This window comes from Sceloporus occidentalis, unplaced genomic scaffold (genome assembly GCF_023333645.1).
Source record: "Sceloporus occidentalis isolate IW3139 unplaced genomic scaffold, rSceOcc1.0.p SCAF_312, whole genome shotgun sequence".
Lineage (NCBI taxonomy): Eukaryota > Metazoa > Chordata > Lepidosauria > Squamata > Phrynosomatidae > Sceloporus > Sceloporus occidentalis.
The window spans coordinates 501,731-525,605 of record NW_028317292.1 but is presented as its reverse complement, the minus strand read 5'-3'; the positions used below and the strand labels follow the sequence as shown (position 1 = coordinate 525,605).

The 23,875-nt window shown below is 41.8% G+C and overlaps 1 protein-coding gene across 1 annotated transcript in view; it reads right to left on the bottom strand.

Moving 5' to 3' along the window:
- LOC149274901 (sodium-dependent neutral amino acid transporter B(0)AT1-like) overlaps window positions 1-23,875 on the bottom strand; it is a 132,834-nt gene that overhangs the window by 63,608 nt on the left and 45,351 nt on the right. The window contains exons 3-6 of the mRNA XM_089505132.1: window positions 6,622-6,759; window positions 2,198-2,379; window positions 1,857-1,967; window positions 135-247 (exon numbers count right to left, since the gene is read on the bottom strand). Of these exons, the coding sequence (XP_089361258.1) occupies window positions 135-247; window positions 1,857-1,967; window positions 2,198-2,379; window positions 6,622-6,759 (544 nt within the window). The remainder of the gene's footprint in view (window positions 1-134; window positions 248-1,856; window positions 1,968-2,197; window positions 2,380-6,621; window positions 6,760-23,875) is intronic.

Below are 23,875 nucleotides of genomic sequence, written 5' to 3'. Positions count from 1 at the left end.
AATGTTTTAAATTAAATGAGGCACATCTAATTTTGGTAAATATTCTACCAGCATAGTTTAGGCAGATGGGAAATTATAACAAAAGAGGCAAGGAAGAAAATCAAATAAGGCACTGCACATGAAATCCAACTTACTGGACAGAATTGTAACTGGAAAAAGATATGAGTCCTCCAAACGCAAGAGAGAAGGAGTAGAAAACTTGGGTACCAGCATCTAGCCAAGTAACTGGGTTTGCCAGCTCTGAAACCTAAAAGCAATAAAGTGAAATTTAAAAATAAAATTTGTTTTGAACAAAAATCCAGCCCTTTTGGGTCACTCATCGGTCTCCTTACTGGATGTGTAAACATACACATCTAGCTAAACAATTTGCCCCCACCACCTCAAAGCATTCAATGCCATTACCAAGTTACAGTTGAGAATTTTCTTTGATTAAAAGTTGTTTAAACTCAAAGTAGCCTTAAACTTCAGCTGTCATCTCCTCATTGTACTGGGATTCATAAGACTAGCTACTTTCAACTCCATTTGTATGTCTGTTTTATCTCAATTTGGAATATACAGTATCTCATAAAAGAGAGTACACCCCTCACATTTTTGGAAATATTTTATTATATCTTTTCATGTGACAATATTGCAGAAATGAGGGAGGGGGGGGCAGCATTTCAGTGATCAGACCATACGCCGCACACTGCATCAAATTGGTCTGCATGGCTGTCGTCCCATCGAAAGATAATGCACAAGAAAGCCCGCAAACAGTTTGCTGAAGACAAGCAGACTAAGTAAATGGATTACTGGAAGCATATCCTTTGGTCCGATAAGACTGACATAAACGTATTTGATTCAGATCGTGTCAAGCGCGTGTGGCGGAAACCAGGTGAGGAGTACAAAGACAAGTGTGTCTTGCCTACAGTCAAGCATGGTGGAGGGAGTGTCATGGTCTGGGCCTGCATGAGTGCTGGTGGCACTGGGGAGCTAAAGTTCACTGATGGAACCATGAATGCCAACACGTATTGTGACATACTGAAGCAGATCATGATCCCCTCCCATCGGAAACTGGGCCGCAGGGCAGTATTCCAACATGATAACGACCCCAAACACACCTCCAAGATGACCACTGCTTTGCTAAAGAAGCTGAGGGTAAAGGTGATGGACTGGCCAAGCATGTCTCCAGGCCTAAACCCAATTGAGCATCTGTGGGGCATCCTTAAACAGAAGGTGGGGGAGAGCAAGGTCTCTAACATCCACCAGCTCCGTGATGTCATCATGGAGGAGTGGAAGTGGACTCCAGTGGCAACCTGTGAAGCTCTGGTGAACTCCCTGCCCAAGAGGGTTAAGGCAGTGCTGGAAAATAATGGTGGCCACACAACAATATTGACACTTTGGGCCCAATTTGGACATTTCCACTTATTTTGAGGGGACAGCAAAATGTACACAGTTATACAGGCTGTACACTTACTACTTTACATTGTAGCAGAGTGTCATTGCGTCAGTGTTGTCACATGAAAAGATATAAAAAAATATTTACAAAAATGTGAGATACTGTACATCCTGTTTATAGGATGTAAATCCTATGCATATAAATCTGTCCTTTACCATTTACTGAAGCTGATATTATGTACATATCAGTTGAAGAAAAAAATAAAATAAATACAAAGTCTACAGTTATAAAATAATATAAATATATCTACAGTGAGAACACTAAAATAAATACAAAGTCTACAGTTATAAAATAATATAAATATATCTACAGTGAGAACACTTCTAAGCAACATTCAATAACATGTTAATACAAAAATATTGCTTTCAATGATATTTTGCATGAAATTTAACTTGCATGAATACATTAGTACTTTACTTACATCTGGGGTAAACAAATATTTAATTCCGTTTACAGAACCTTTTAAAGTCAGGCCTCTAATCAGAAAAATTGTGAGTACCACATATGGAAGAGTTGATGTCACATATACTGCCTGAAAGAAAAAAAAACAGTTAAATAAGTTAGACACCAAAAGGTCTATAAAAGGGATATACTTTGGAGGGAGATGTTAATGCAGATTCTCAGTCCTACTTGAGAATATCCTATAGATATCAAAATAAGGTATTTGATGCAGCCATTGCTATTCTGAATTAAGTTTAATGCACTATAAAACAGTATAGTCATATGACAGATTTTTGTGAAAAAAAAGCATATAAATATTACCTTGCCAGTTGTTTCAATGCCTCTGATGGTACACACATACAAAACACCCCATGCACAGGCTAAGCAGAGTACAAGCCACCATTGGAGATTGCCTGAATCATCTATTGATGTGGAAATGTTTAGTGTTTCCCTGTACCAAAAATAATCCACAGGAGAGCTCTTTGCACATTCAGTAACGTATTCTGAAATTGAGAAAAATTAAAACGTAAACTAAAAGTGCTTTATGCTGTTCTAGCAGCATAATAATATTTAATTTTTTTTAGTTTTACAAACAGTGTATTTTCTAAATAGTGACAATATGGATTTTATGATCCATTGCTTGTCTTTCGGTGATTTTCATCAAATCAAATTATGCAAATATCCAAAATACTACCAAAACAACTAAGTCTTCTGTGTGTATACATACATTTTTACATTTATATTGACTGCAATGTTGTACAGAGAAGGCTTTAAATTCCTAGAGAGTCTTATTTGGGTTACAATGCAGTGAATACCCAATTATTCAGCTCCTTGGTAAACAATATAGTCATAAGAAGTTAGACAGTAGTAGCCAAAGTTAGGGTACTTTGATGTAGTGGCGGTCTAAGCAACATATGGCCATATAGCGTGGCAATATTTATGTCTTAAGTGTTTTTGAATGGTATTTGCTGGGTATGCACTGAATTCTTGTTTTGCTTTGTGTACTTATTGGTCATTATTATTATAGCAGAAACCACGTAATCTGAATGTATATGCTTTTTATATTGTGCATGCCCCTAGTTTGTATTTTTTTCTGTTGCAAGTCAGTGTGTGCTTTGGCACATTTAATAATGTGCTTCGCCTCCCTAAGCTTAGCTTTGTTTTTGCTCCCAACGTCCTCATTTTGAGTCTGCTTATATTTCTTAAAAGCTCTCTTCTTCTCATTCAATGTTCTGCTGCCTTTAACAGGCAATCTCTTAAATAGCTCCATGTCTCCTGGACTCCATCTAAAGATCTCCAGACCACCAAAGACTCACCTACCAGTCTCTCCATTTTTGGACAATCCAAATTTCTAAAATCAAAAACCTTGGTTTTAGTGTGGTGCAATGTAACCCCTGGAGCCCAAACACTCTCCTACAGTGACATCCAAAATCATGTCTCCATTAGTAAATACTAATGGCTCCTCTACCAACTGCTTTAGACACAATGTAATTTAAGATAACTCTACTCCTGGCTGACCCAGCAGTTTGTTTTTTTCCAGTCTATATGAGGGAGATTAAAGTCTTCCATAATGATAACCTCACCTTTCATTGACATGTTAGTCATGTTTTCAAGATGTAGATTGGCAAGCTCCTCTGCTGGTCCAGGGGTTCTTTACATCACACCAATGCGAACAACCACTTTGTCACAAAGTTCTAAACTTGCTCATATGATTTCTAGGTTCTCCCTATTACTTTGGATAAGAGTTACCAATAAGCTATTTTTACATAGCTCCCCCCTCCCTTTCTGCCATCTCTATCCTAGATATCCAATCTATATAACATGTATCCTGGTATGGCAGTCATTTTGCTCATTGTACCAGGTCTTTGTAACCGGGACTAAATCACCATTATCACTTGTCACTAAAGCAGCAAGAACTAGATTGGATAGATATCCTCTATCTAGGATAGAGATGGCAGAAAGGGAGGGGGAGCTATGTAAAAATAGCTTAACTCTTATACAAAGTAAAAAGGACAACCTAGAAATCATGTGAGCAAGTTTAGAACTTTGTGACAAAGTGGTTGTTTGCATTGGTGTGATGTAAAGGACCCCTAGACAAGCAGAGGAGCTTGCCAATCTACAACTTTTAAGGCTCTTCACCCCCCCCCACACACTCTAGTTCAAAATTTCTTCCAACTCTCTAACTGTCTTTTCCCCCAGTACCACAGCCCCCTCATCACTGAGGTGCTGTCAACAGAGGGACACCCTTTGCAACCACACATATTTTGTGACACGGACCAGGCCTCCTCTCCTCTTCGATCCAGTCCATATTCCTGTGTCCTAACAGCGTCTCAAGGCTCATCATCTTGCCTGTAGCTGATCGCAGGCTCATATACAGCCTGTCCAAATATCAGATGAATTTTTGTCTCTTCCTTTGGATGGACAATATTTCAGCAAGGAGAAAAATCAATTGTTTAGGGGGACACAGTCCAAAGGCCTCAAGGCGTTGATGAAAGAAATATTCGTGTTTTGCCTCAACCGCAACATCTTCCTCCAGACGGAGTATCTTCCAGGTACAGAGAATTTGTTAGTGGATTGGAGGGATGCCAGCGACTGGATGTTCCAGAAACAAGTTTTTCTTGATCTCCCTCGTCTGCAGGGTCCCGTGTCCTTATACCTCTTTGCTTCCAGGACCAACCACCAGGTTGAAGGGATTTCTTCAGCTGGCGACTGATGTGTTTCTCCAGCATTGGCCAAAGAGGGGGCTTACTCTTTCCCCCATTCACCCTCATCCCTTGGGTTATTCAGCATCTCCAGCACAGCAGGACGTTGCTGATTCAGGTGGCTCATCTGTGGCTGTCCCAGCCTTTTCTTCCGTCTCTCCTGGAAACTTCCATCTGAGGTCCACTGGCGCTGCCAGTCTTCCCTCCACTTCTCTCAGGTCCAGAAGGTCAGCTCCATCCTCTAATCCTAGAAGGGTGATTGTCCTTGGTCTCCTGGACAATCTCAGGGGTTGACCGGGGCTTATAGGAAATGGCTGAGACTTTGCTCTGAGCACCAGGCATAAATCCTATAGTGCGGCCTGGAGAGTCTTGCATTCTTGGTGCTTGGCACATTCGGCACGTGTGACCTATGTCCTGAATTTCTTGTTAGGTCTCTTTGATAAATCCTTTTGATAAATCCTATTGTTCTATTAACTTGTTTCGGTCAGCTATTTCTAGCGACCACGTAGGTTCCGTGGGTGAACCTGTAGGGACGGGCCCTTTAGTTTGTCGCCTTCTGAGGAGTTTCCTAGCTCTTCGCTAGACAATCTGGGATGAGGCAGTTGTCCTTGATTTTTGTGCTCATTGACAGATAATGATTTGTTGTCTCTACAACAATTATCGGCAAAGCTTTCTCTGCTCCTGTGTTGTTTGTTATCCTATCCTATCATTTCGGATGACCGCGCGTTAAAGGCGGATGCAACAACTTTTCCCCCTGCAGGGCGTGTTTTTTTTTTTACTATTCGTGGACGAACCAAGACCCACTTGTCATCTGTCACTTGATTTTCACCCATTACCTTCTGCAGCTCTAGGTCTGGTTTCGGAGCGTTAAAATTGCAAATATGAGCCTCCTGTCTTGCCTTAAAATTAGGAATTATTCTAGCCCTAGTGCCTGAATAATTGGAATTTTAATACAGACAGGAGTCAGGTTATTTCCTTTTTTTCCTGTATGGCTTTTATGTAAACAATTCTTATTTTTATAAGTTATCATTAAGTGATGAAAAGAAAACTTTTTTGTGCCAAACAATATATACTATAGAACTAGTGCATGGAAATGGAAATGGTTAAAATACCAGCATTTGAAATACCTTGGGGTGTCTAGTTTTTAAAAATATATGGTTTGATGGGGTACATTTCATTGGCCACCTTCAAAGATACCTGAAATAGCACATGGGGCAGAATGACCAGCTTTGGTGAAAAAAATGGTTTTGAAATAGCAAAACACTACTGGTAATTATTGCCCCACAACATGCAGAAAAAAGCAAAAAAGCATAAAAACATTGGGTATTTCTAAACTCAGGACAAATATTAGAATTTATTTAGCAGGTTTTTTCATTATTTTTTGCAGATGAGAAAAAGTCATTGTTTAAACAAAAAATCACCATATTTTATCATTTTTTTATAGTTAATTAGATGATATGATAAAAATAATGGTATCTAAAGAAAGCCCTGTTTGTCCTGAAAAAAAAATATATAATATGTGTGGGAGCACGAAATAAGAAAGAAGAAAATCACATAAACTCTCAATTTTTATTTATCAGCATACCCAAGAAGTGCAATTAAATACCAGTATTTGAAATATCTTGAGGTGTAAAGTTTTAAAATATATATAGTTTCATGGGGTTTAATTGAATTGGCCTGCTTCAGAGATGTCCCAAATAGGAAATGGGTGAAGGGATAGCCAGGTGTTAAAATTCCTTTTATCACTGTATTCAGGAGATGTTGCTGAACACATATTGGGGTGTTTAGCAGGAATCTGGAGGTCAGAATAAACGAGGCGCAGCCAAGGTCAAATACTGGAGACTGGACATGACTGACAACACTGTAAAACCACGAGTAGCCACCAAAAACTGCAGCCTCTAGGAGGCTAGAACTAATGTCTGGCCTCCTTATAGCTAAAGATTTTAAATCCTGAGTTATGCTTGCAGTCACTACTTAAGTGATCTGTATATAAATGATTCCTTAATATGTAATTTTACAAAAATGAAGAAATAAATACTATACCTGTTCTGTTCTCCGTAATTGGACAATTGCTCCATGGCAATGGTTCTTGAAAGGAGTTAAAAAAATACCACATCACCCAGGCTATGATAGTGTTGTAATACAAACCAACAAGAAATGATACCATCATGGAAGAAATACCTGAAAAACAAGGAAAAACATTAAGAGTCTATACCCATTCTACCGAAGAAAATAATTTGGAACACTTTTTTTTAAGGTGACTGGCTCCCAGTTATGCAGCAGAGGGGCAGCCACCTCCTGGACAAAGTGGACATGCCTACTCTGTCTAGGTCAAAATATGCCAGAAAGTCTATCTATAAATGATATGCACTATGCTGCATTTAATTCAGTATATTGCATTATCAATGTGATCTGTATGCGTCCCAAGAACTATTGGCTATACTATACATAAATAACTTTTAACATTAACCCCAAAAGCACAGGTTCAGGACTGAAACTTTTACCTCTACTTTAGGGTGACCAGACTTCCCTGGTTTCCTGGGACAGTCCACGGGCAAATTATGTCCCCAGACATGACCCCCGATGCAGGGCAGGATAAATGTTCACTTCCGCAGGGGACCTGCAGCTTACCTTATGGGAAACAGGAACCCAGCGGAGTCACATGACTTTACGTCACGTCACATGACTCCGCTCCGTTTCTGCTTTCCCTCGGAGGGCAAGACAAGTTGTTCGCACGGATCTGCAGTTCAGGTACGGGGGTGAAGGAGAGTGTGTGAAACAGTATGCGTGATTGAGGGAATGAATGAGTATCTGTGAATGATTAGTATTTGTGAATGAGGGAATGAATGAGTATCTGTGAATGAGTAGTATCTGAATGAATGAGTGTGTGTGATAGATAGCATGGATGTGTAAGTGGGGGGCATGGCACAGGGAGGCTGTAAGTGATGTGCATGTTTTGGCTGCTTGTGCATGATAGGAGTGTGATTGCTGTATTAAATATATATGATTGCTAACAGCAATCACACTCCTATCATGTATAATGCCCAGGTTCTAGCATGTACTGCCTGACTTGACATAATAGCAGTGCGATTTCTGTTAACAATTATATATATATATATATATATATATATATATATATATATATATACATATATATATATAGATTTTTTTTGTCCAATTTGGTGTGTTGTCTACTTTTAATAAGTGTGGTTAACACATCAAAATTGGACAAAAAATGCAATAACAATATGAATATATATAAATGATTGCTAATGATTGTATGTACTGGTTGCCTGGGCATGATAGGAGTGTGACTGCTGTTAACAATCACATATAGATTAATATTGAATTTTGTTGTCCAATTTTAGTGTGTTACTTACTTTTAATAAAAGTGTAGGGTTTTTTTGTTTTTTTTTTAAAGGTAGGTGGGTCATTTTCCCTAGTGTCGGTGTGGCAGAGCCTGTACTAGTGTGTGTTTGGGGGTCGGTGTGGCAGAGCCTGTTCTGGTGTGTGTGTTTGGGTGTCGGTGTGGCAGAGCCTGTCCTTGTGTGTGTGTGTGTGTGTGTGTCTGGGTGTCGTTGTGGCAGAGCCTGTCCTGGTGTGTATGTTTGGATGTCGGTGTGGCAGAGCCTGTACTGGTATGTGTGTTTGGGTGTCGATGTGGCAGAGTCTGTCCTTGTGTGTGTTTGGGTGTCGGTGTGGCAGAGCTTGTACTGGTGTCAGGGCGGGCTGTTTGGGGATGAAATTGGCTCACGCTGGGCTGTTTGGGGACAAAGTTGACTCACTGTGGACTGTAATTTGTTAATGTTATTTTGGTGCTAGTCGGGTTCTATGTGGGCAGTGTGGACACCAGGACTGGCTTTGGGGGTGTGCATCCTGTGATCTATGGCTGTAATTTAGGGGTTTTTATCTATACCTTAAATGCTTAGTTGTTATGTGATTTCCGGTTGATCTGTATATGCAAAGCTGGGTTTGTGTGTTATTCTGTTGATCTGTATCTGCTATGCTATGTTTCCATACATTATTTATATATAACTGCAAATACTAGGTTTGTATTTCTTATTCAGTGCTGTTTGTTTACATGTGTTGTTTATTTGATTTAAACCTGAACTACAGGGAGTAAGTAAAACAGAGGTGTGGCTTAGTGAATGAGGGACAAAGGGACTCCGGGGATGATTACAGGCAGGAGCCCAAGGAAATGCCTAGGGTCCAATTTTTCCATATTTACATTTTATTTTGTTACAAAAATTAGCTGTTTTTTAATGTATTAAACATAATTTTTTTTACTCCCAGTCCCATCACATTACATCAATAAGCGTTAGAAAACCAGGAAAAGATGGGCATGGATGGTGTGCTGATTCGGTGGCGCAACGGGCCACTTGACTAGACTTCCCCCCCAGGTTTTAGGCTGCCAGCCCTCCCCTGTCGGCGCCCCTCTCTCTCTCCTCTAGCTCGGTCTCGGTGCTAGCTTGTAATGCTGAGCGCCGGAATATGACGTCATTTCCGGTGCTCAGCAGTGAAGCAGTGCGCACCGCGGCAGAGCAGGGAGACTCGTCACAGGACTGCTGGAAGGTAAGTGAAGTACAAAGGGGTGGTAGGAAGGGTAGATAATGAGCAGGGGGGGGCATTTCAAACTAAGCCCCAGGCGGCACTATGTCTTAGGCCGGCCCTGAGTTTGAGTTACATTACAATTTGGTAAGCGTACAGTAACTCGTGTAGGTATAATTTATAGGCCCCCTGGAGGAATAGATAATCTACTAATAGAGGAAATAGCTAAAAGTGAAGGGGGAAGTTATAATCATGGATGACTTTAATCTTCCTGATGTGAACTGGAAAACCAAAGTAGCTGGTTGTGCCAAGAGTGCAGATACTCCTAACTCCCTACTGGGATTATCTTTAAAACAAGCAGTTGAGGAACCAACTTGTAAGGAGGTCATATTAGATTTCATGTTCACAAATGGAGATTTGTTACCGGATATTACTGTAGGTGAAAAAAAAAATGAAATGGAGTGCAGGAGAAATGGGATTATTTAAAAGTTGAATTATTGAAGGTAACAGAAAATTTAGCATTTAGTAAATACAAAAAGTGAGGAACATAGACAGATCTATAAGCGCTGCCAAAGCACACACAGAAGAGAAAATTGCCTGTCAGTAAAAAGGGACATAAAATGTTTTTTTAGATATATAAATGAGAAAAGTAAACCAAGGAGTGGTAAGATTAAAAACAAAACAAAGAAGGTATGTAGAAGAGGACAAAGGTCTAGCTGACTACCTCAATTAGTGTTTCTGTTCAGTTTTTACATATGAAAAAAATAAAAAAAATAAATGTTGTAACAATTGAAAATAATTATCCAGTGATCTCACCATCAGAAGTACCATCCAGTTCCAGCAAAATGTAAAAAAAAAAACCAAGCAAGTGCTAAAATTAGTGCTGTAACTTACCAAAAATTATGACATGGAAAGAGTTAAAATAAAAGCATTTCAAATACCCAAGGGGTGTCTACTTTACAAATGTGGTAAATTGGAGTGGTCAGGTTCATAGGGCATAGGCACAGACTGACCAAAATGGAAAAAGCGCACTTCTCAAATGCGGCATTTTACCTCCCAAACAAACCCATGCATGGGGGTTTTACTGTATTCGGGAGATGTTGCTGAGCACATATGGGGTGTTGTTTGACAGTGGCACATACCAGGAAATGCATTTTTTGTGAACACAAAATAAATTACTACCACAAAGTTTGATAAAGGGTGGTAGTACAATTAGTGCATGGAAAGGGTTAAAATACCAGCATTTCAAATACCTTGTGGTGTTTCAAAAATATATGGTTTGATGGGGTAAATTATATTGGTTCAGCTTCAAAGATACACATATAGCACGCTGGGCAGAATGACCAGATTTGGGGAAAAAATGGTTTTGAAAGAGCAAAACGCAACTTGAACTTGCCCAATAACTTGCATGAAAACATTGGGTATTTTTAAATTCAGGACAAATAGTAGAATCTATTTAACATGTTTTTTATTAGCTTTTTTTGGATGATCCAATTTTTTTTTATAGGATATTAGATCCTATGATCAAAAACATGGTATCTGAAGAATGCCCTTCTTGTCCCGAAAAAAATAATCTATAACTAAATGGGTGAAGAGAAAATTACAGCTAAACACGAGCACCGCAAAAGTATTAAAACAGCCTTGGCCACAAAGGGTACAAAAAATAAAAAACAGCCTGGTCCTTAACCCCTTCAATCCCAGGGGTTTTTGGTACCTCAAAGCCCAGAGCAATTTTGCCATTTTTGGGGTATGTCGGTTTAGCGATTATTCTCTTTTCCTGTGAATAGTGTACCCATGTAAACTATATATTGTTTTTTCAAGGAGAGATAGAGCTTTCGTTTGATACCATAGTTGGATGATTAGCTGAAAATTTAGAATGAGAAATTAAGTAAAAACTTATTTTTTTACATTTTCCCTCTGAATCCTCACAAAATTAGGTAAAGTGATGGAAAATCCCCTCCAAGTTTATCAATTCAGGTGTCCTGATTTCAGAAATACCTAATTTATATAGATTTTCCAGACTTTCCCAGCACCAGGGAGCATACTATTAGGTGTACAATTTTGTATAATTTTTATGCCTATGGCTTAACGGGTTTGGGGGTTGTTACCGGGGGCAGGAGGGTTATACTGGCTAGATGTTATGCTAGGGCAATGGGATGTAAGGTTTTTTTAAGAATTTTTTTATTATCTTTTTTTATATATTTTTTTTAATTTTTTTTTATTTTAATTTTTTTTACATTTTTTGTATTTTTTACATTTTTTTTTTTTTACACAGTAATGGTTAGAGGTCCTCCTAGGGACCTCCTGAACATACCAGTGATGTCACAGTGACATCACAGCTCATATTATAATTTTTTTAGTATTATTTATATTATTATTTTAATGATTTATTTAATATTATTTTTAAATGACTAACCGTTTTTTTTTTTCAGCTTTTCTGTTACAGGCCGGGAGGGGGAGTGAGAGAGATGGTTTCTCACTCCCCTCCCCGCGATCCCCCTGCACCGATCACACTGTGATCTCTATGCAGGTCCTCACAGACCTGCATAGAGATCGCAGCGTCTCTGTGCCTCATCGGAGGGCAGGATATCCCCGCAGGGGATATCCTGTCCTCCGATGACCTTCCGGGTTACGTCAGCAGTGACGTAACCCGGAAGGGAATGCCCGAGGAATGCTCGGGCAGTTTACCGGTAACAGCTTACCGGCTTCTGCTGTCAGTGGGGAGTCCAGGCTGTCAAACGACAGCCTGGTCTCCCGTGCAGCGGCAGGGATGTGTCCCTGACGCTGCACGAAGGGCTGGACGTACCGGGACGTCCATATGGGTTTCTTTGTGGGGGCGTTTTTTGGACGTCCCGGTACGTCTATAGGGGATTGAAGGGGTTAAGGGGTTAAACAGCAATTAGTGCTGTTGAAGCACTGGCCCACTCTGCTCTCCAGATGCTACGCCCCCATGGACCCTTACCATGGTTTGCAATTTACCACTAGTGCAGTTAGTATGCAAATCCAACATCTTTCCCTAGGATATTCTTTTAACCCCTTAATGGGGGTTAAAGTGTACTACAAGTAACAAAAAAATATTTGGTAGCCCCTTGATGATCCTGCCCTAGAAAGAGAGACGGATCATCTAAGGTAATAATGGAAAAACAAATGAGTAAAAAATACATAATTATTACCTGATCACTTGTCAGTGACATTTTAAGTCACTGATTATTAACAGGTCTCCTTAATCAATGTCAGTGGCCTAAACTTGGCACTTACAAGTAGGGTGACCACATTTTATTTCTGCCATTCAGGGTGTGTGTGTATATATATATCTGCTTTGTTTCGCTGCCTGTGCCTCCTGTGCGCTCTGCCACCTATTTTACAACAGCGTCCTATCAGCCCTGTTGCTGGGGAACAGATAAGTTCATCGCGATGCCGTACCATAAACCCGCCAGTAGGATGTCTCAGAAGTCTGGAAAGGACGGACAGCCCTCTAAGTCTAAGACTAGGGATGTACCGATGGACTCCTCGCTGCCACCGTCACCATCATTGGAGGGACCGTGGTCTCCGCCTCTGCCCTCGCCGGCCACAGACATGGCCCAAACGGCTTCTGTTGTGGCCTCTCTTTGATTCTAGATTACAGGAGTTTACGTCAAAAATTTATGCCACCCTAGCTCAAATAGCAACGAATTAAAGTACTATCGCTGCTTTTGAGCAAAGGGCGTAGGTGTCGCCCCGCCCCCTTGTGTGGTGCCGTTGACGCGCGTCCCCCGCCTACTCCATTCAGGAAATCAGAAAAGGAAGGTGGGGGGGCGCGCGTGCGCGCCTAAAGACAGTCGTAAGAGCTGGTTCCCGGAGGACGGAGGTTGTGGCGGCGTGGGAGCTAGCCGATAGCGGGTACTAAGGTAAGTCGCTACGCCGAGAATCTTGACGGTCTTGCCACAGACCCTGACAAAGTCGCAGGAATAATCTCAGTTTTATTAACTTGCCGGAAGCGATTAAATCATCCCAGCTTGACCAGATCCTGCAGGAGTGGCCAATTGCAAAGTTGCACCTTCCGTACTCAGCGGACAGTCCTTTGATCATAGAGAGGGCGCACAGGGTGGGGCAGGACAAGGGGGATCTCACTGCTAAACCACGACCGGTGATCATGCGCCTCTTGAACTTTGCGGACAAGGAGAAAATTCTTGCAGACTATCGACAGCTCCTGGAGCTTTTGTTTGAGTCACACAGAATCCTGATTTTTCAGGACTATTGAGCTCAAGTTACGGCTCGACGTCGGGAATTCACACTGCTATGCAAGCTGCTGTACGAGAAGAAGCTCAAGTTTGCTCGTTTGTTCCCAGCAAGGTTACAGCTCGTTTACAATGGCCAGGTGCATTTTTTTATACCCCTGCATCCACTAGGGCATCTCTGGAAAAGTGGCACCTCTAATATATGGGCCTATGGGTCAATTGCGTCTTTCTCCCTTGCCCTATCGACCCACCTGTTATACTATTGACTTTTCTTGATTTGGCATGGGTTTTCCTTCTTGGGAGGTATGCTGCTCCACCCTTTGGGAACCCTTTGGTATGTGCTAGTTTAGATGGCGATTGTTAGCTTCTTGTTATATTTTTTGTTTTTGTTCTGATTATCATTATGACTTCATGGTTCCCCTTCCTGGTTTTACGTTGCTAATGTCTTGCATATTCTTTCATGGTTCACGCTCTTGTCCTCATCTCTGGTACTCCCCTGGGGGCTGGGACACAGGGGATCTCCAACCTATCTTGCATCTTCTTTCATATGTCCTGGTGAAACAGGGTATTGGCTAGTTCAGACCCATGTATGACGCATAACTAAACCTCATGCTCCTGGAATGTTAATGGACTCAATACTCCAGCTAAGCGCAAACAGGTGCTGAGTCATCTTAGGCGTCTGCGTTCCCAAGTGGTCTTCCTACAGGAAACCCACTGGAAAGTTACAGATGCGTCCACGCTCAGAGCCCCTTGGGTGGGAACGTGTGCTTCGGCCCCATACAAAACAAAGTCGACGGGGGGAGGCTATTTTGCTTCATAAGTCATTATCATGTCAAGTGCATTCCATCACATTGGACCCAGAGGGTAGATATATATTGCTCAATGTCACACTTGAATGTAAACGTCTACTGCTGGTTAATATTTATGCTCCTAATGTTCCTAATTACCACTTTTATTGTAAATTGTTTGATCTGCTCACGAATACTGTCTTCACAGATGTTTTCGTTGGTGGAGATTTCAATACGGTGCAGGACGTACGACTTGACAGACAGGGACAGTGTCATGTCCTCGGGACCTGTTGGCCGCGAGTGGGGGTCTGCTTGCGGATCACGGGGACCCAATACATCTCTCTCCAGTCCCGTGGTCCGGGCACCCGAGAAACCATCACGTTCTCTTCGTGCTGGCGGCAGGCAGACCAACTGCCGACGCGGGAGGTTGGTACCGGGAACTCCTCGATGGGCAATGCAGGAGTTCCCGGAAGGGTTCCCTTACCTGCCATCCGGTCTCCGGTCCGTCCACTGGGGGCGCAGTGAATCCTCCTTGCTGTGCTTCTCACAGGCACCCTGTTGTGGTCTTTTACCTATGTTCCTGAGATTACTGCTGATTCCTGTTTTTGACAGGGATTCCTGCCTGACCTTCCATTTGCCTAGTGATTTTGTGCTTTTGCCCGTGTTTCCTGTGTACCAACCCGGCTTACCTGACTACCTGCTCCTGTGTACCGACCCGGCTTGCCTTACTACCTGCTCCTGTGTACCGACCCGGTTTGCCTGACTACCTGCTCCTGTGTACCGACCTGGCTTGCCTGACTACTTGCGCCTGTGTACCGACCCGGCTTACCTGACTACCTGCTCCTGTGTACCCACCCGGCTTGCCTGACTACCAGCTCCTGTGTACTGACCCGGCTTGCCTGAGTACCAGCTCCTGTGTACCTGTTTTTCATACTCAGTACTTACCTGCTACCTGTGTTCACGGAGGCTGTCTCACTGTTGGGATCATCTAAGTCCTGGATTACCGCTGTTGGGGCTTCTCCCTATACAGCAGTTTTCTGGGCAGAATAACTCCTGCGGTGAGTACCTCTAGTGATACAGATGTGACAGACAGACTCCATCTACCTCATTACCCGCCGGGGTGGGTATTCACCTACTTACGCGCAACTTACACTTAGTTGATCCTTTGCGAGCAGCTCATCGAACAACTTATCAAACAACTTGTGATTACACTCATGTATCTAGCGCACATCACACTTCCTCACGGTTAGATTTCTTTCTGGTCTCCCCCTCTCTTGTTCCTCATATCTCACATAGTTCTATTGGTGATATCCTTATCTCCGATCATGCACCCGTTTTACTTCACCTGGATCTTCAGGCCACGACATCTTACACTAGACATTGGTGACTCCTCCCAATATCTAATTTTTGATAACTTTACGTCCTTGGAGACAACGTTAGGGGAATTTTGTTGATGACAACATAGAGCATGTGGAGAACCCTGTGCTTTTTTTGGGGAAACGGCCAAGGCAGTGATTAGGGGGCACATCATTTCATACTCCGCGCTAAAGTCTAAACAGTGGACTGCTAAATATAATTGCCTTACAGCGGAAAACAAACACCTCTACACACACACCAAACAGGAAAAAGCACAGTCTCAAATAGAATATACCCGGTCGAAGTTCTTTAAATGGGATAACAGGTCAGGTAGACTTTTGGCAGCTTTGGCAAGGCCCAGAAATCCCTAGGCATAATATTACACACTTGGAGGTCTCCCCAAATCAGTTGGTGTCAGTGCGACAAGCATCAATGAGGCCTTCCGGGACTATTTTGCTATGCTTTACACGGCCGCCCCTGATGATTTCCCCTTGGGGTTGGAACTGCTTGATAAGGCTGGCCTGTCAAAGCTGGGTCCAGCCCACAGAGATATATTGGATGCCCGGGTCACGGAATCTGAGGTCCAGTCTGTTATTTCTAAATTACATAATAAGAAGGCCCCGGGTCCAGATGGGTACCCTGTAGAATTCTATAAGGTATTGAAACCTCACCTGGTGCCTACTCTAACCTCCCTGTTTGTAGTGTCTTGCATGAGTGCTCTCCCCTGGGCAATCTCACAGAGGCTCGAACCATATTAATCAATAAGATAAAGATCCAAGCCAGATTGGTTCTTATATAGGCTAATTACCCTGTTCAATCAGGATATCAAGATTTTGGCAATGGTATATACAAACTGGCTGCAGGGCTTTTACCTGATATCTTGTGCCCCCCAACAGCTGGATTTTTTACGTGATAAACATTTGGTGAAGGGTATTAGGGTTGCGATTGCATCTATGTTGGTGGCTCAGGCCAAGGACAAGGTCATCTACCTTGTGTAACACCCTCTTGGGTCTTGATGCCAAGAAGGCTTTTGACCAAGTTTCATGGCCGCATTTGTTTAGGGTTATTAAACGCCAACACTTTGGGCTGACGTTCCTTACTCTACTCCACCGACTGTATGATCACCCCACTACTGTCATCTGCACCAATGGATTGGACTCGACCCCTATTGTCATGGGTTGAAGGGTGCATCAGGTCATCTACCTTGTGTAACACCCTCTTGGGTCTTGATGCCGAGAAGGCTTTTGACCAAGTTTCATGGCCACATTTGTTTAGGGTTATTAAACGCCAACACTTTGGGCTGACGTTCCTTACTCTACTCCACCGACTGTATGATCACCCCACTACTGTCATCTGCACCAATGGATTGGACTCGACCCCTATTGTCATGGGTCGAAGGGTGCATCAGGGATGCCCTCTCTCGCCCCTTCTGTTTAATTTGGCTTTGGATCCTCTTTTGAAATTGCTTCTTTCCTCTAGGGAAATACCGGGGATTCAGATAGGGTCATGTATGGTTAAACTTTATGCGGTTGCAGATGATGTTTTGCTATATACTGCACATCCACAATTGGCTATACCGCATATATTTCAAATACTCAATAAGTTTGGTGGGGCTGTGGGTTTCATCATAAATAAGTCCAAGTCCCAAGCGTTATGTTTAAATAAAAATCATAAGTGTTATTTTTTCTGTATGGTATATTAGATGAATATCATTTGGAGGATGATATCCCCACTCCAGCACCAGCGATAGGTGCGATGCACAGAAATATATAGGGTAGTCAGGTAGTGTAAGACCTTCTCTGGATTTTGGACTTATTAACAGGTAGAGTTTTAGACAAGGACTCCTATGTGGGAAACTGTTAACTAGAGTGCCTCTGGTAAAAAAAAACCACAAGTAATCATATGTACTCAGATTAAACTCTTCTCCTGATTAGGTGTTGTATAAACTAGCAGCGATAATTAAAATATTTTGAGATTACTGTAGCTCCCTATATAATCTGCTGCAGTTACAGGTTAACTCTAGAGAGACCGAAAGGGTGTTGCAGGTGAGAGACTAGTGGATCCTGCTCAGGTGGAGCTGGAGGTTTAGGAGGGTGGAACCCCTGGACCTGAAGGGCATTTATGGTATTATAAGTTATGTGGCAGATGCTAGTATACCATTTTGATGCTACATTTAATTCCATATGGGACAGACCATCCTCAAACCCTTGTCTAAGAAAGAAGAAGCTACCATCCGATATCTCTGGTTTATGTAGATCTGTGTTGGATTTGTGTCTGCAGAAAATCCAACCATCCATCATACATCTGGACCAAACAGGACTTATCCCTGGGTAAGAGGCAAGGGATAATACCTTGGAGGTTCTGAATATAATTCATTTAGCAGAGGTGGCAGTTTAATAGTCGATCAGGATGGACTTGGGGGATAATTGTTTAAAAATGGATTTTGTATTATGCTAAATTCCAGCAGCAACAGTTAGGATTAATAAGAGGTCAGTCATTTTAAATATCTAATGGGATATGGCAGGGATACCCTTTGTCTTCAATGCTTTTCTTGCTCACACTGGAGCAATGTTACACATATGAAGGTTGGTCTCCTTTGGGGAGCAAGACACCATGTCAGTTTTTATGCATACAGAGAAAAGGCTACCTGCTCAAATACCTACTGCTAGAATATTCATTCTACCAAAAAACTGCAGGTCAAGAGACCTTTGCTATCGCACAGATGCAATGCTCCTCCATGGTACTCACCAGCCAATCTCTGTCGATAAGCGTTCTTTAACCCCTTCGAGACAAAGGCTGATTTTACTTTTTGTACCCTTTGTGACAATGGCCTTTTTAACATTTCTGCGCTGCTTGTGTTTAGCTGTAATTTTCTTCTTTCCCGTTTACTGAACCCACACACATTAGATATTGTTTTTTTCAGGACAAGAAGGGCTTTCTTTAGATGACATTGTTTTGATTGTATCATATTATTTACTATTAAAAAAATTATAAAATATGGTGAAAAATTTAGAAAAAAATGACTGTTTCTAACTTTTAGTTGAAAAATCTTTTACTCATCTATAAAAGGTAATGAAAAAACCTGCTAAATAGATTCTACTATTTGTCCTGAGTTTAGAAATACCCAATGTTTTTATGTTTTTTTGCTTTTTTCTACCCATTATGGGGCAATAAGTACAGGTAGCGTTTTGCTATTTCAAAGCCATTTTTTCCAAATCTGGTAATTCTTCCCCCCATGTGCCATTTCGGGTATCTTTGAACCCGGCCAATGCAATTTACCCCATCAAGTCATATATTTTTGAAAACTAGACAGCCCAGGGTATTTCAAATGCTAGTATTTTAACTCTTTCCATGCACCATATCTACCACCAGTCTTTGTCAAACTTTGTGGTAGTCATTTTTTTGCATTTGGTTTTCCACACACATTTTAATTCAGGTATGAATTAAAATGTTCTCGTATATGTCACTATCACAAAACACCCCAATATGTGTTCAGCAACATCTCCTGAGTACAGCGATACCTCACATGAATGATTTTGCCTGGCTGTTTTGGGGCAAAAGGGCCACATTTGGGGCATGCGCTTTTTTCAATGTTGAACTTTGGCATTTGGGATCCACTGCCCATGCCCTATTTGGTACATCTTTGAGCCAGGCCATTTCAGTGTGCCCAACAAAACCATATATTTTTCAAAACTAGACACCACAGGGTATTTTAAATGCTGGTATTTTAACTCTTTGCATGCACATATTTTACCACCAGCATTTTTTCAAAGTTTGCAGTAATATTTTTGTGTGTGTATTTTTCCCACACACACCTACTTTATGTATGAATTTACAGCTCCTGGTATATGCCGCTGTCACACGACACCCCATAATGTGTTCAGCAACATCTCCTGAGTGCAGTGATACCCCACATGCATGGGTGTGTCATTTTTTGGGGGAACTAAAAGGCCACATTTGGTACGTGTGCATTTTTCTAATTGGAAATTAGATGTGTGGCCATCCTTCCCCCCGTGTTAATTGGGACGTTGTTGAACCTGGCCCATTCAATTTACCCCATCAAATCATACATTTTTTAAAAGTAGACACCCCACGGGCATTTAATATGCCAGTATTTTAACTCTTTCCATGCGAGAATTGTTTTAAGCTAATATGCTAATTTTAGGACTTGCTCACAAAAATATATTTTTTATATATATATATATTTTTTTTTTTAAAAAAAAAAAAAAAAAAAAAATTTTACATTTTTTTCAACTTGGAGGTTCCCCTGATAGTGACATCAGTGGGAAATGATTTTTACATTTTACTGTTTTTTTACTATTTTTTTCTAATTATTATTAATTTTATTTTATTTTTTAATTTATTTTTACTAATCACACTGTGATTAGAAAGCTGGGCTCCATTGACTTGCATGGTGAATGCAGTACCTGTATTCAACCTGCAAGTGGAGCCAAAGTTCTCTAGATGGTCTGGACTATCTAGCGAACTTTTAAAATTTGTGGTTCCTGTTACAGGACGGCGGCCATCTTCCTTGATGGCGAAGATTGCCGGCAGCTGCGGCTGTGACCGCTCTCCGGAGCGGTCACAGCCCATCAAAAGGTTAGTGTTTGGTGTCGCTGGATGCCTCCTGATCGAGGCATTCCAGCGACACCATTTAAGTTTAGGAGGCGATCGTCGATCGCCTCCTAAACGCTTTTAAAACGGGCGTCCGCCGCCATACAAAGTATGGCGGATGTTGACGCCCCGTGGAGGGGCCAGAGATCACGGCGTTGCTGAATGCCTCGAGGTCGAGGCATTCAGCAACGCTTTTTGGGTGCAGAAAGCGATAGTAGATCGCTTTCTGCACCCGTTTAAAGACGTGCCGGTCCTGGCACGTCAATTGTCGTAAAGCACATGCTTTTCCGTGCCGTGCCAGGACCGGCAATTGTCATTAAGGGGTTAATAGAGATCTATTGAATGCTGGATATCTAAGAGTGCCCCACCCATTTGGGAATAGATTTTAACCTTGTTCAAAGCTGTGCCAAAATGCCAATCATAATGATCACATGTTTTTGAGCTCTGTGACATTACCAATTTACTCTGTCATTGTGATTTTGTTGGAAGTTGCCTGGTTATGTCTGCGGAGATGCAGATGAAGAAAGAAAATGAAGTACTGAAGATTGAAGAGAAGGGAGAAGATAGAACGGACATCTGCTCTTTTGGGTTACACTATGCTCATGGTGGGCAACACTTGGGGTGGTTATGGGGAGGGAGCTCATTTGGGAACTCTAGTTTTATTACCCATCTTTAGGACCAGGGTTTACCCAACCACGGCTCCCTCTGGATCACCATAGGCTGTCTGGTAGTTGATTGAATTATTCTCCTGATCCAATTATGTTGTTGTGTGTAAATATCTGTGCTGTTCTGTAATAAAGTCATTGAGGAAAGTCAGGAAAGAGTCTCGGGGGTTAACGGTTAACTCAGATTGAAGGTCTTTAATCATGATGATAACCAAATACAAAAGGAAAACAAGGCACACAATAGTCCAGAAACAGATGAGTTAATCCAATGCAGGTAAGTTATATCTCTTGTTGCAGACAATTCATAAATGCATAAGATAGCGAATATGAACGTTCAGAGCATGAAGTCTAGGAGTAAATCCAATTGGAGCTTATGAAAGCAGGTAGGCAGATTTATACTGGTGAGTACAATTCTCTTACCCCAGAGTTAATAGCTGAAGTCCAAGTGAGATATTGGAGCTATAAGGAGTATTGGAATCAGTAGTAGGTGTAATAATGATGAGTAGAATCAATGAAGCAGAGTTGATGAGCAGAATCAATGAAGCAGAGTTGATGAGCAGAATCAATGAAGCAGTGTTGGAGTTCCAATAAGATTTCTTATAAAGATAACAGTCTTCTTTAGTTAAGAGGAATCTTAATATTCCAATTCTGAAGGGAACAGCTTCACAAGTATTCCATTAGTACCAGGTTCTTTAGTCAGGTAAGTGCAGGTTAAATCAGTTAATCAGGAGCCAGATTACACAACCAGACTGTAAGGTCATCAGAGTCTTAATGTAAAGGGGGGTGTCCAGATCTAGGCCTGGTAATCAGGTAACTCCAGGTGAAAGTCAGACCAGACAATTGCCATGTAGAGTGATCCATGGTGGTCGAAGTTAAAAGGCATTTCTGGAGGCAGAGTGGCATAATGGGGCTTAAAAGGCATTTTGGCACTCTGCCTCCAGAAAAGCCTTATGCTCCCCATATAACACCCCCCTCGACTTACCAGTGGTTCTGACTCACTGGTGTCTGGTGGTGGCAGCGGGTGGAGGACGGTATTACTTCCACCGGGGCTTCTATGACTGAGCACTGTAAGGTCATGTGACACCTGTGCTCCGTCATAGAAGTGGAAGTGCCAGCAATAACGGGGTTTGTCTGCGTCCATCGAGCAGCACTGTGGGGAATTCTCCTCTCTGGCAGGCGGGGAAGGTATGCGCGATGCACGTAGATAACCTCAGCTGAGGTTACCAGACAGGAGGATCCAGGTCCCCTGCAGTGCTGGGGGGATCTGGATCTTAGTCTCATAGTCAGACCTCTATTTGAGGTCTGATTGGAACACGACCTCGATTATAAGACGAGGGGTTTTTTTCAGAGCATTTGCAAATACGTTATATATACACCTGTGTGTTTTATCTCATCTACTTCATAGTATGTCCCTGAATGGCAGAAAAAAATGTGGTCACCCTAGAAACTACTGCTTAATTATCCCTGTGTACGCTATTAGCCAGTTTGAGAACCATGTATTGCATTCTCCTCCAAATCATTACTAATACTACAGTCACTGATCTGTGTAAGTGCCCCTTCCTCGTTTTTCTTCTCTCTGTCTTCCCCCTCTTCATCTTCTCTATTTTTTCTACCTTTCTCAAATCCCAAGGATAAGTATATGAAACCTCCTACCATATCCTCTACTGGGGAAGGAAAAGGCCATGAAAAGTCCAATATGGCTTCTAAAGTTCTGCTGCAGATACCTTCCTATCCCAAGAAGGGCAACTTTCACTCAAAGCACAAGACATGATCTCCCCATTATTGTACACAATACTTTTCTTTAAGAGCCCATTGGAGAATCGCAGTTGACAGAACAATAGTCAGTTGGTGGGTCTTCCAGAATCTGTTAAGCCTCATCTTTGATGGATCTAGTCTCTGAGTGGCTACCAAAGACATTGGGCTTCAAGATAAGTTGGTTGATGAAAGAGCACATCTTATTGGCCCAGACAACAGCCAGTTGCTGCTGGCGCCGGATTTAAAAATCCAGAAATCCCAGTCTCAGTACCCTAGTGTGGTCTTCTAAGTGTTGCCTGTACTGAAGTTGCTTTTCGTGTATCCAACCTTCTGCTCTTTCTCTGCTACATAATTTAATGTCTTTAATTTGGTTTTCTTATATTTTCAAATTGTATCGATAATCCATAATACCATTATGGTTTATCATACCTTAATTATCCAAAGATGCCTATTGTGCTGGACATACTGTACATACAGAATTGCAAAAAGATATGTACTTGAAACATTGAATGGTACTTTAATCAAATTTCAAGTTACAAAAGAAAAGGTAACTAATCCCTGATAACAGACCCTGAGAAAAATCTCAGAAGATCCTGAGAAGATGTTTGTGGACTATTTTAGTAACTTCTATAAAACAGAGCCAATGGATCTTGAAGCCATGACTAATATTTTCTAAAAAGCAAAAATTCTCACATTATTCTAACATGACAGGGGCAGGTTGGGGGCTAAGGCTAAGGGATATTAGCCTGTAGTTGTGGGAGGGGCTATGGTTATTTAACCAATGCCTCTCCCTTTCAGCGGCTGACGTTGAGGACGCTTTACAGAAGTGACACTTACGTTTCTCCTGGCACTTCGGCGGTTTTTTCCCGGTGGTCCAGCAGTCTTTTCCGGCGTCTCGGTGGCGGTTTCTTTCCTGGCGTCTCGGCGGTGGTTCTTCCCTGCGTTCTGGCGGCGGTTCCTGTAGCAGGGAGAAGCTCTGGTTCACTCCTGCAGCTTAGGTCGTATTCCTTCCAGAACGTTACTTTCGTCTTCGCGATTGTTTCAATGCATTTTGCTGTTACACATTGCCCTCTGCTGGCCGATTTTCAAACTAATCCGTTTCTCAATTGAGGTCTGCTATCCAGTTGTGCAATTTCTTTCCCAGCAAATGTAAAGTCTGCATTCAGAGTCTAGTTTGACAGACATATCTCTGCTTTGGCAGACAACAAAGCTTTGACCTTCACTGTGATTTTAGCTGTGTGTTTGTTAAATGGGTCTGCTACACCGGTTTATGTTTTCTCAGTAGAACATGCTGTCAAGTCTCATTGAAGGGGACAGGACACTACTGTAAATATCCACCATTTACACCTCGTCT